At 38.3% G+C, this 12,536-nt stretch overlaps 1 protein-coding gene across 14 annotated transcripts in view; it reads right to left on the reverse strand.

Annotated features, from left to right (window-relative positions):
* The window catches only part of MPDZ (multiple PDZ domain crumbs cell polarity complex component), a 92,380-nt gene that overhangs the window by 5,036 nt on the left and 74,808 nt on the right, over positions 1-12,536 (reverse strand). For all 14 annotated transcript variants that reach the window (XM_061367937.1, XM_061367943.1, XM_061367941.1 and 11 more), the window contains 10 exons: positions 12,176-12,256; positions 11,679-11,771; positions 11,478-11,552; positions 9,880-10,057; positions 6,278-6,423; positions 5,869-5,952; positions 5,576-5,769; positions 5,203-5,350; positions 2,078-2,164; positions 664-760 (listed from right to left, as the gene is read on the reverse strand). In XM_061367937.1, the coding sequence (XP_061223921.1) occupies positions 664-760; positions 2,078-2,164; positions 5,203-5,350; positions 5,576-5,769; positions 5,869-5,952; positions 6,278-6,423; positions 9,880-10,057; positions 11,478-11,552; positions 11,679-11,771; positions 12,176-12,256 (1,183 nt within the window). The remainder of the gene's footprint in view (positions 1-663; positions 761-2,077; positions 2,165-5,202; positions 5,351-5,575; positions 5,770-5,868; positions 5,953-6,277; positions 6,424-9,879; positions 10,058-11,477; positions 11,553-11,678; positions 11,772-12,175; positions 12,257-12,536) is intronic.

The raw sequence follows: 12,536 nt of genomic DNA on the forward strand, positions 1-12,536 counted from the left end.
CAATGAATCAAAGAAAAAAAAAAAAGTTAAAAAAAGTTAAAACTAGCATTTTTAGGAAGTTTTAACATGACATTTATTCAAACCACTACAATGATTCTAACATTCTGGTGGTCTACTGCAGACATTTTTTAAGCAGATTTTGAAAGGGGCCGTCATTAAATTAATAGGATTGAAATCCTTCCAGAATGGGTGAAAGTAGTCATTCCATTCTCTCAATTTAAATACCTTTACGAATAACACTGTTGTGCATGCTAGAATTGAATATAAAAAAATATTATTTGCTAGTAGTACTTTTGCCCAAAGTAACTTTGTTCTAAATTTGAGCATGAGACAGCTATTCCATATCTAGTCTAATTTAATTCTACAGTATCTGGATTTCTATGAATGAGACAGTTTGACTGAAGACATATGTAGACTAAATAAAAATTATGACAACTTAAATTCTGGATATCGATATTTCTGGTATAACAAGCTGATAGTTTATAAAAAAGTCACTCAAAGATATATATGACCCACTGTACAATAACCACCCCTGCAGCACTTTAATGACTAACAAATAACTTTCAGGCTTACAGCACATAATGATAACATTTTAGGGAAAGTGAAAGATCTCAGCTCTCTGTTCACATGTATAAAATACTGAAAGCACCAAAGAAACCTTACTGGTATTCTTCTTTAGACCACTTTCGGAGACCTCAGGTGCACTGGACCCAGAAACTGGGAAAGTGAAGGATGAGAGACTGCTGCTTCCTTCACTGACCTAAATACAGTGTTACACAGTGGTTAGAGAAAAGCTTCAGACACCCAGCTAATAAAATTGTCACCCACGGCATTCTGTGTATTCTGCTGTATTTTACTTTTTCTGTGCCTAGCTGAAGCTGACACAGTGAACCTCCACGTATTTCTTGGTCACTCTAGAGGGCTGCTTGTTTGAAACATCTTTTGAACAGAGACTGCATGCATACAACCCCCATGAAATGCTTCGGAACACTGCTTTTGAGGGTTGCACTATGACCCTGTATTTGCACCTTCTACAACCTCACCAAGACCTTCTAGTGCAAAAGTCAGCAACAATTATCAAGGTAGGGACAGAATATAAAAGATGGACCTTTATACATCCTCATGCGTATCTCATGTTCACCCACTGCATCAGCTAAAACTAAGATAACGCTCTCCACTCCGTTTAAACTACACAATTCCCAGACAGATTTTCACTATACCAGCATAGCAATGTAAAGGAACAGCATGGCTCCCAGTGAGACTGGTTTGTTGACTGTTACAGATTCTTCAAAACATTCAACATTGTTAGCTTCTTCTTAAGTACTTACAATTATGACCACTCAGAGCCTGTATGTTTTCATCTTGTCTGGCACTACCCATTCTGAAGAGAGCCTTTCAGTCTTATCCATTCTTAACCTGATCACATGAAACTGTTTTGTTATGATTTGTCTTCAAACTATTTATTTTCAGTGACTGATGATCTGTATACCCAGCTTATAACCAGAGAAATTCCTAAGGTAACTTGTGAGCTCTCAGAAATACAGCCCTGCTACCACATAAATGATGCACGTTCAAATGCAGAAACTGATGCAAGTTGGAGCACTCCACCATGAGACCAGTAATAAAACAAATGAACTTGAGAGAAGTCTGGTGGCAAGGGTGCAGGTTACCTGCTCTGATGACAAAGTTTATGGCAAGAAGATGCAAAGAATAAAGAAATTAATTAAATTTACTGAAACAATACTGCACTGCATACCAAGTTCTCCTAAAGTAACAAAGAAGTTAAAAGTTGACTCCCAGTTTCTTGTGGTATCGATGAGAATCATAGCCATTTCTGCTTCTCAGGCTGGAACCATAAAAATCAGACTAGGCAACACAGCAAAACCATTTCTGAATTACATTTTTGGCTAAATCATGTCTTTAAGAGATACAACATGCTAAAGTGAACATATTCAATAAAAACTACTTTTCTTCATCTTGGATCAGTAACTGGAAAATCACTGTCATCATAAACCCAACCCTTTTTATTTGCTTTCATATTTAACTGTTGTTTCTTCCAAACTGAACAGTTACATACCTGGCTGCTCTGGGATGTTCTCCTCTCGGAGTGGAATGGACCAGCTTTTATTCTTCCAACCTCTAGTCTTACCATACCTAGAGAACACTAAAGAACCAGTCACTCATAACACATCTCCCATGTGTACAACATTAAAGACTATGACAATATTTAACTCACTTATCAGATGGTGAAAGAAGAAAAAAATATGGCTGGAGAGGAAAATAGGCTACCAGCTCTGCAGTGAACTCTGACCAGATAGAGACACAGAAATGAAGTACAGTGTGATATTAAATACTGAGCAGGGTACTTTCTGGATTAACTAGTATTACAATACAGATGTGAAAATTGCCCAAGAAAACTAATTCTGTTACCTTCCACTTAACACGGAGTAGTTTTGGCTTCTCAACTGTAATGCCAACATATATTTTCAAGATGGTATTTTTCAAGGAATAGTGAAATTGTCTATTTTCACAATAAGCACTGAAAATAGTAAAAAACCTGAAAGCATTAATCGTTATTTCTGTTAATATGACTAAGAACGTGGAATTTAAACTGGTAGTTAGTAATCTCTCTCCCAGTCTTCAAATTTTCTGTTACTCTGGACCCATACCAATGTAACTAAAGAAATTTTGGGCAGGTGGTTTTCCCAAAATCTATATACGCAGCTCACATGGCCCTTCTGCATCTGACTCCCAGCAGGAAGCTGGGTGATAAGGACTTTTTGCACATTGGAAAATCCTTCCACTGCTCTTTAAGCTTTTTATTATGACTAAGTATTTACATCTCTGCATAAAATGCATGCCCCAGAAGAAAATCCACCCTGCAATGAAATATTTAGAAACCAAGATATTAGGCTGACTTTGAAAACAGGTACATTATCACAAACAGTATTTAGAAAAGTGAACTTCCAAAATAACACAAGTAGTGTCAATAGAAAGCTACCCCTCTGCAACATGCTCAATAGAAAAATTTCAAAGTTTTGCTGCTATTTTGCCTTCCTTTCTTTCTTCCATTGCGAAACTGCTAGTACAAAGTCCTGTATCCAAATAATTCAGTATTACATAAGTTTGATTTTATTTATCATGTTTTAGATGTACTGAATTAAGAGAGGTTCATGTATTTGTCAGAAAAACCACTGTAAGTAATAGACCAATAGGCAGGACATGTCCATTCAAACAGGGTTTCCATACCTCATATCCTGTTGCTATTCTTTTAGGAATGACACTAAAAGGCTTATTACTAAAGTGCTCTTCATTTTTTGAATAAAATTGACTTCACTGTGTCCTGGGAAAAACCTGATCAAAGCTCAGGCAAAACCATTCTTTCCTGCTTATATTAAACCATATGGACAACCCTTATCCAAAATGGAAAATTGAGGAAGTAGCCTACATACCTAAAACTACCACATCCTCCCATAGAATGTAAACCCACAAATGAGATTTTAAAGTTATAATGTGTCAAAGTGGGAGGTAACACTTTCCAACAGAATTTGTGAATACATCAGTTCACATTTAGTTTTATTACAGTTTACTCCCTATTCCTGAAATCTCCCATTTGATGAATCCCTAAGATAAATGAGGGGGGGGGGAAATGATCAACTTTTTATGGTTTATAGATGCTTAAAAAGAAACACTGCAAGAATGAGTAGAATTCTCAGCCTGACAACTCATGCTACTTAAAATATATTAGGATTTTCCAAATATTATAAATAATTTTGTGGCAAAATACATTGCAGTCCGTTCAAGACAATTCACTCCCACGATCTTACACTCATGAATGAAACAGAAAACCGACACCTGAAATAAAAATAGGAAATGCCCACATGTGAGTGATTGTGCTTTATTCCATTTATATTATGAGAATAAAACAGAGTCATTAAAAATAATATATCTGAGGTGTTTTTAAAGACTAATTCCTCATAGCTAGGGCAATTAACTGCACTGAGTGGGATGAAATATGTAATACATTAATATAAGAATGACAGGTGAGAACTAAGAATCTTCAATTAGATAGTTCAAAATGCGTGCCAAAATTAAGCTTTCCACATACATGTTGAAAATGGCATTTTAATTTAGAAGAAACGTAAAAGTGAAGCACATGAAGAAGAAACACACTGTCCTTAGATAAAGTATCAGGTGTACCATTACACCAGAAGAGCCTATTAAAACGAGTTCACTGTCAGAACAGAGACCTGGCATTCTCACTTACAGGCTAATGCTGAAAATATGGAAGAGTTGCTCCTAGCTCCCCTTTCCCCCAGAAAAAGGTTGAGGAACTGTTCAAGATCTAGAAAACCATATCTTTGAATGCTGAGTGCAAAGAATCATTGATTGTGTGTCCATGTAATCCAAGAGTCAGCCACAAGTAGTGGCTGTTAATTTTTTTCCAGTGGAATAGTTTTCTATTGGAAAACGCTGACTCAATGGAATCCTTACCATGCAACAAGAATGATTCAAAACCCTGGATGGAAATAGATGAGCTAGCTGACCAGCTGGACTTCCTGCCAGGAAACGTATATTTGACTTCATTCTGATTTCTAAATAGCAGGAGGACATCAGAAACACAAAATTTATTGAGAACAGAAAATCTGGTAGCTGCAGACAGGAATTTGTACTTAAACTACCTTTGTGAGAAAGCAGTTTCTTATACTAGATGCTTTGGTCACTGAAAAACTCGTATTATTTAATGGATGTAAGGTGACCTCTGGATGTCCAAAGAAAAAAAAAAAAAAGAAAAAAAGAGGAACATTGTTAACTATCAAAGTAATCACTTTTTGGCACAGATACTGTGATGAATTTTCCATTATTTAAAGTCAGCTCTGTGTATCTTTCTGAAAATGTGAGACAGTTAACCAGCTATCAGTTTGTTGGAAAAAATACAGGCTAGGTTTTAGGTTGTTCTAGGTACTGGTTTTCTGTTGTCTTTTAAACATATGACATTTTGCACCTCTGCTACTTCCATTTTCATCAGGCAAAACATCAAAATCTTAATGCTTTAGACTACAGGAAGCTTAAATTTGGATCCCCAGGTGATACTTGCTGGTATTTCAATAGCAATCTGAACTTAGTCTGAACAAAACTAAAGCTTTCAAAATATCTGGATGACAATTCTTCACTTCTATCCACCTTCTGTTTTCCCAATACCTTTAGCAAAGCTGCAACAGCCTCCTGGTTAGCATTTCGAACATCTTCTCCATTCACTGTCAGTATCTGGTCTCCCTGCATCAATCTTCCATCTGTATCTGCTATTCCTCCTTTGACGATGTCTGACACAAACACCCCTGTATCATTTCTGCAAATACACACATGGAGTTTGCATTACAGCATTCTTTGAGGCCTATTTTTATGTCTCAATTTTCTATTGAGTAATGTTGCACTAGCTCCTCTAAAATGGCTAAATAGCTTAAACATAAAAATTAAGATATGGCCTTCAAGCCCACAGGATTGAAGCACCTTGCTGAGTATGCTTAGCATACCCAGCAAGTTCCAGATATTGACTCTGCAGGTACATTCATACCTTTTCCCAACAATACTCAGCCCAAGGCCTTTGCCAGGCTTCTTTTGGAGCTCTATATTGAGTACATCATACATGTCTTCCTCCTTGTACTGGGCCTCATCTCTGTATACAGTCAGACGAACTTTTTGGGGAGTCTGTCGGAGGACATTTATCGCTTCATCATGTGTGGCATTTCTGAGGTCAATTCCGTTCACCTGCAATGAAAACATACAAAGTGTGCAGGACCTTTCAGCAGACAAACAGAAGATGCCTAGGTAGCAAATGATGGTAAGTGAGCAAAGAAATCATCACACCTCTAATATCTGATCCCCAGCCCACAGTCTCCCATCTTTAGATGCTGCTCCTTCTTCATATACTTCATGGATTATAATTGCTCCCTGTGAATGCACAGAACAAAAATAAATTGCCTGTTGAAAAAACATGCCCCTACTTTGAACCAAGAGCAACTGAAAATTCCTACTATAATTCATCAGTGATAAACAAAACAGTCAGATGTATGATAAACAGATCACCAAAATATTAAAGGAGGTCAGTTATTCTTTCAATTTTAAAAGTCCTTTCCCTCTCTTCTGCCCCCCAACTGGTATTTTTGGTATCTTTCTATAAATGCTAGAGAAACAGATGAAGAAAAAAATCTCTTTTGACATTTTAATTTCATTATAGTTATTTAATTTCAGTGACAAATATATTTTTTCAACCAACCAGCAAAGTGTCTGCTCCTCCAACAATGCTCAGACCAAGACCAGTCCGCCCTTTGGAGATATCAATGGTTGTTTCACATCCAGGAATGATGGGACAAGTAGCTGGGTCAGAGACTAATGTGGCTGGAGTTGAAGATCTGCTTGTGTCTGAAAAAAATTAAACATCCTCGTTATAGTAAGATCGTTTGGTATTATAAAAGTGACTTTAAACCAGCATTTTGAAAGCCCACTGAGAGCTATACAGCAAGAGCTGAATAGATGACCTACAAAGAATGATGGTGCCAGCTCTCTACTCCCCTCAGACAAGCACTGCCCTGTAGTTTAAGTCACAACTGTCCAATTTTTATACCACCAAGTATCTAGATCATGGTCGTACACAACAGATTCTATTTAGATGCAACTTAAACACCAGTACTAGCAATTATGCAATGTAGACCAGAGACAAATGAGGTATATAATATGCATTAAAAACATGAATTCAGGCATGTCAGCCCTGCACTTTTGTCTTAAGGTTCATCTAAATAAATATTTCATGTCAGACAATGAGATGAATAAGAAAGATTGTTAAGTATGAATCAAATGTAGTGATATTTCACAAATCCATGGTCAAGTCAAAGGCTTTATACAATCACTATGTAGTGCCATTCAAAAAGAAATTTTAACTGACACATCTTTTGGAAGCTGTAAGTTTTGTGGTGCAAATATTTATTTTCATAGTGCAAGTATTTGTGACATCCTTATGCAGCAATTTATCTGTAAATTCAGTATCTCTGGTCTGTCACACATGGGTCTTTCCTTTAGCATTTTAGTCACTTCTGTACCCTTCACAGAAAAAAAAAAAAAGAAAAGAAAAGCCAAAAATAATAGGAGGGGATATCGTGTTGCAACTAAATGGAAGAATCAGCAATCGAAATGTCTGGGATATTCAGATTATCTCTGTTACTTATGTCCCCTGTGCTTGAAAGAAACACCAAAATTACTTTTTTTCCAAAAGGTAGAAACAGGTATCTAAATCCTTTTGAGGCACTTTAAAATGCACTAATTAAAAGAAGTTCCACTGAAACTAAGAAAGGACTTGACCATTCAAATATATGGCTTTATGTTAGACAAATACTTAGGTATCATGTGAGCAATGGGTCCTGCAGGAAAAGTAAGCCTCAAAACTAAGAGTCTTGGCCTCTGAAGGGGACCAGAAGGCCAGTTAAGACTCTTTAAGGATAAAGCTTCTGTGCAAGAATAGAACAGGTTACTCTAGTGCTCTGTTAACAGAAGTTCTTTGTGCATATAGAATCATAGAATAATTAGGGTTGGAACGGACCTTAAGATCATCAAGTTCCAAGCCCCCTGCCATGGGCAGGGACACCTCACTCTAAACCATATCACCCAAGGCTTCATCTAACCTGGTCTTGAACACTGCCAAGGATGGAGCATTCACAACCTTCCTGGACAACCTATTCCAGCGCCTCACCACCCTAACAGGAAAGAATTTCCTCCTTATATCCAATCTAAACTTTCCCTGTTTAAGTTTTAACCCATTACCCCTTGTCCTATCACTACAGTCCCTAATGAAGAGTCCATCCCCAGCATTCCTATAGGCCCCCCTCAGACACTGGAAGGCTGCTATGAGGTCTCCACGCAGCCTTCTCTTCTGCAGGCTGAACAGCCCCAACTTTCTCAGCCTATCTTCATATGGGAGGTGCTCCAGTCCCCTGATCATTCTCATGGCCCTCCTCTGGACTTGTTCCAACAGATCCATGTCCTTTTTATGTTGAGGACACCAGAACTGCGCACAATACTCCAAGTGAGGTCTCACGAGAGCAGAATAAAGGGGCAGGATCATGTCCTTCGACCTGCTGATCACACTCCTTTTGATGCAGCCCAGGATACGGCTGGTTTTCTGGGCTGCAAGTGCACACTGCTGGCTTATGTTCATTTTCTCATCGACCAGCACCCCCAAGTCCTTCTCCACAGGGCTGCTCTGAATCTCTTCTCTGCCCAGCCTGTAGCTGTGTCTGGGATTGCTCCAACCCAGGTGTAGGACTTTGCACTTGGCATGGTTAAACTTCATGAGGTTGGCATCAGCCCACCTCACAAGTGTGTCAAGGTCCCTCTGGATGGCATTCCTTCCCTCCAGTGTATCAACCAAACGACACAGCTTGGTGTCATCGGCAAACTTACTGAGGGCGCACTCAATCCCACTGTCATGTCAGTGATGAAGATGTTAAACAAGACCGGTCCCAACACCGATCCCTGACGGACACCACTCATTACTGGTCTCCAGCTGGACACTGAGCCATTCATTCTAACTCTTTGTGTGCAGCCATCCAGCCAGTTCTTTATCCACTGAGTGGTCCATTCATCAAATTGATATCTCTCCAATTTAGAGACGAGGATGTCGTGTGGGACAGTGTGGAACGCTTTACACAAATCCAGGTAGATGATGACTTCATGCTTAGTTCAAGCTAAGTACAGGAGTCAAGGCTAAAGTATAGTACTTCTGTCCAGAACACATAAAATGCATATGAAATACATGAACTGAAGAAGTGGACTGGAGTCTTGGTATGAAGACTGGACCTCACCTAGACAACTGCACCGGTACCAGGCCAAAAATTGCCTACATAGTGCTACTGGAAAAAACAAAGTGGGGTAGTAGAAATCAGACCAACAGGGAAAAATTCACTAGAGGTGAGTTGCTTATTTAGAAGGAGGTTATTAAGAGAAAACAAGGTGCAGAGGCAGCAAAAAAGATGGGCCTGGTAAAATGAACCAGGAGAATAAATTATAAAATCAGGTGGAAAATAAAGACGAGGGAGATCTTCCAACAGTTGAGTTGTGGATGCCTGCAAATGGCAGTGAAGCCCAACTGCAATCACAAATCCCCAAGATGCTGGAGGCAGCACTGTCAAAATCTCCATCAGGTCTTTATCCCTAAGACTTGCTGTGGCAGGCTAGAGATGGAAGGAATAGACTTGGACAAAGCAATAGATTTTACCCCAAAACTAAACACAGAAGAGAAGACAACAGAATTATTACTTAGCAGGTCTCCTGCAGATTCTTTATAGTAGTATAACTGCATATCTATACTACTGCATGTAATAAGCAATAGAAACATGACTTAGTAATACTTGCAGTGATGTACATATAAACTGTGATATGTGTACAATTATTATTAGCTTCTTAGTAGTGTAGTGCTTAACTGATAGTTATCATCAATCAGACATCTCAACTCTCCATTCTAAAGGGGAGAGTCAAATGTGGATAGATATAACTGGAAAGACAGTCTCAACCATTCCCCTGTTCTACGAAAGATGACTTTTCTCCCTCAGTAAAAGGAATGCCTTCCACTTAGTTTCAGACAACCACGACAAAGGCACCTGCTGTAGGACGAAATTCGCCCACCCTCCTGCCTCAGTAACAGGCCAGTGAGAAAACAAGAGGCAGGTCTTTGGTGTGGTGCCTGCTTTTTTTAGATGGATTTGTAATTCAAAAGTACTAGAAAATGCAACTCGGAACACAGCTGAGAGCATACAAAAAGAGAGAACTTGTTTACAGGCTGGGTCTTTTTTTTTATGTCACATGACAGACACACAGGGAGAACCTTACTTTTCATGGCTTCTGGTTCTGGTGAGCTGGAAGAGGGAAAACTTGCTGGTGGCTGCATACTCCTCCTCTCCACTGGGGCTGTACTGGGAGGAACTGGTGCTGCAGTCAGGCTATCTGTCTCCACTGAGTTGACTGTAAGCCTCACCATAGTTTTGGATGTCTTCAGCAGATTAATAAACTGAATGACAAAGAGAAAAGCTGGTGAAGAGTATGAAGAGCACTGTTCAGTTATAAAACAAAATACAGCAGAAGAGTTGTTTGCAGACTGGAGCTACAAGTCACAATCCTGCAGGTTTTGTTGCTAATAACCAAGACAAATATTGATGTCTTTTATAAGAAACAGCAATAGAGAGAACTGTGGGCCAGTTAGCTGATGTTAATCAATTAGCTTCCTTGAAACTTCACCAAACTACCCCAGGATGACAACGCGTTAGTCTTCAGATGCCTTCTTTGGACAAAATACTATGTTTATAGCAATTATTAGAAAAATTGTAAAACTTATGTCTTTTAATGCTTGGGGGTGCCCAGTTCTGATACCATAGAATTAAATGCCAAAACATCTACTGATTAAAATGAAAGTGCTACTGCCATCCTAGCTCCTTAATCAGACGCAGAGCTGGAAGAAAAATTTGAAAGTATTACCTGAACTATGGGAGGGAGAGAAGGAACTAGGGTGTAACACACAATCTACGTTAAAGGGATACTGAAAAACCTTTAAAATCAACTACCCACAAAAAAGACACCAAATCGTCTGAGATTTTACATTTCAGTAAAAGTATTTTCAGAAATTACCTACTTAGTCTTTCTGTCTCATCTCTAAAGCCTACTTCCCTGCAGACAACTGTACTATCTCTTACTCACTCCTTCTAAGACAGCAGTGCATCCAAGAGTAAGATGAATGATCTCCTAACTCCCCTTTTAACAAACAGAAAGTAATCTTCTCATGACAAAAGAATCACTTTTCTTTGTATCAAGGCAGAAGCTAGCAAAATGCTCTCCTCGATTCACAGAGAACTCAAACTGAGTGTGTAGAGATAGAAGTTATAAATAATCTTGTTATTTAGGAAAGGAGATTGTTTTTTTCAAAGGGCTGGAATACCAGGCCTGGAATACAATGAGGCCATTATTACAGACACTCCCCACATACAAGCACAGTTCATGATCTGTTTACCACTGATGCAACTTACCCACGTAAATTTACAGGTATTAATTTTTGCTGGTTTTAATAGCTTCAAAGTTGAGCAGCTATGAAAAATCATTATTAAGCAATAGTTCATGGCTTTCTCTCACAAGTAAGTGCTCCTCAGTCACCAAACATGAATCACAGGGAAAACAAAAATCACAACTGTAGCAGAGACAGACGATTCATGTAGTGCATTAATGTAAAATAGCAGCTGAGCTTTAAATTCAGGCTTTAGCTAATTCTGCAGTAGTTTGCTTATCCAGATAATGCCTGCAGATCTTTTTTGTTTTTTTTCCAACCAGCTTTGAAAATGAACAGAGTATAGCCACGAAAACCTCACTCTTTGTTTAAGGCACAGTCACCTCCTACATTAAGGGGTGTGATTCCTGCAACATTCCTGACAGTTCAGAATCACCTTTTCTACTGGATATCCCAAAACAATTTCATCATCCACCGCCAGGATCCGATCTCCAACTTTTATTCGTCCATCCTGGAAAAAAACATAGAATGAAAACTTTGAGCTCTGGATGCTACTTCAAAAGACATTTTTCATTCTTTATGCATTTTAAATGTTTGGATTTTAAATGTTCTATTTGGATTTTAAATGTTCTCACACCTTTGCTGCTGCACCATGATCTGTTAAACTCTTAATAACTACTCCATGAATTGTGTCATCTTCACTAATGGCAATTCCAAAGCCTCCTTGATCCTGGGGCAAATAGAAAAAAAGCAAATGGCTAGGTAGTGCATTTATGAAAATATAAGAATACATTCACTAAATAATTTGCCAGTTAATTTACATTGAACAACAATAGCAATGATTTTACCTGAGGCACCACCACCAGCTGGTTAACAAAAGGTTTCCGAATAGGACAATTGCGATAGGTGACTTCTTCAGAGACACAAAGTAACTTGCAAGCTTATGTGAATATAAAGAGACTTATGAGGTTGCCAAAGTCATTATGTCAGGAAAACTTTGGGGTCCGTTCACAAAAGACCTCAGAAATCTCTTCTGACTTCCAGTAAGTTTGTTTGCAATAAGAAAGTCCATTACAAAAAAGCAAGCTAGTGTGTAGAAATATGGCTGATATAAATTTAATTTTCAGCACATACCTTAGGGAGCTCGACATACTGAATGTTTTTCCAGGAACTGAAGTCAGAACAACCACTGGAGTCTGCAGCAGTGATATCAATCTAGTAGAAAATGAAAACGTAACTGTGAGCAACAATATTTAATATTTTCCATCAACATAAAGTAGCACACAAACATTTAAAGTGGGTCTGGTTATTTTCTGGATTCATTTAAACTGCCATAATTGTATTCATGGAAATATGAGATTCACTTCATAGTTTAGATGAATATAAAATAGAACAGAATTGAGCACAGCTGTACTAAATTTAGCAGGTTTACTAAAACCTCATTTGTTTTTCCTTTGGATTTCCTTATTTTGTATTTGCCAAGCAAACAGGGCAA

The sequence above is a fragment of the Neopsephotus bourkii genome, unplaced genomic scaffold, assembly GCF_033783945.1.
Source record: "Neopsephotus bourkii isolate Nb327-2 ecotype Australia unplaced genomic scaffold, CSIRO-AGI_Nbou_v1 NB_1413, whole genome shotgun sequence".
Lineage (NCBI taxonomy): Eukaryota > Metazoa > Chordata > Aves > Psittaciformes > Psittacidae > Neopsephotus > Neopsephotus bourkii.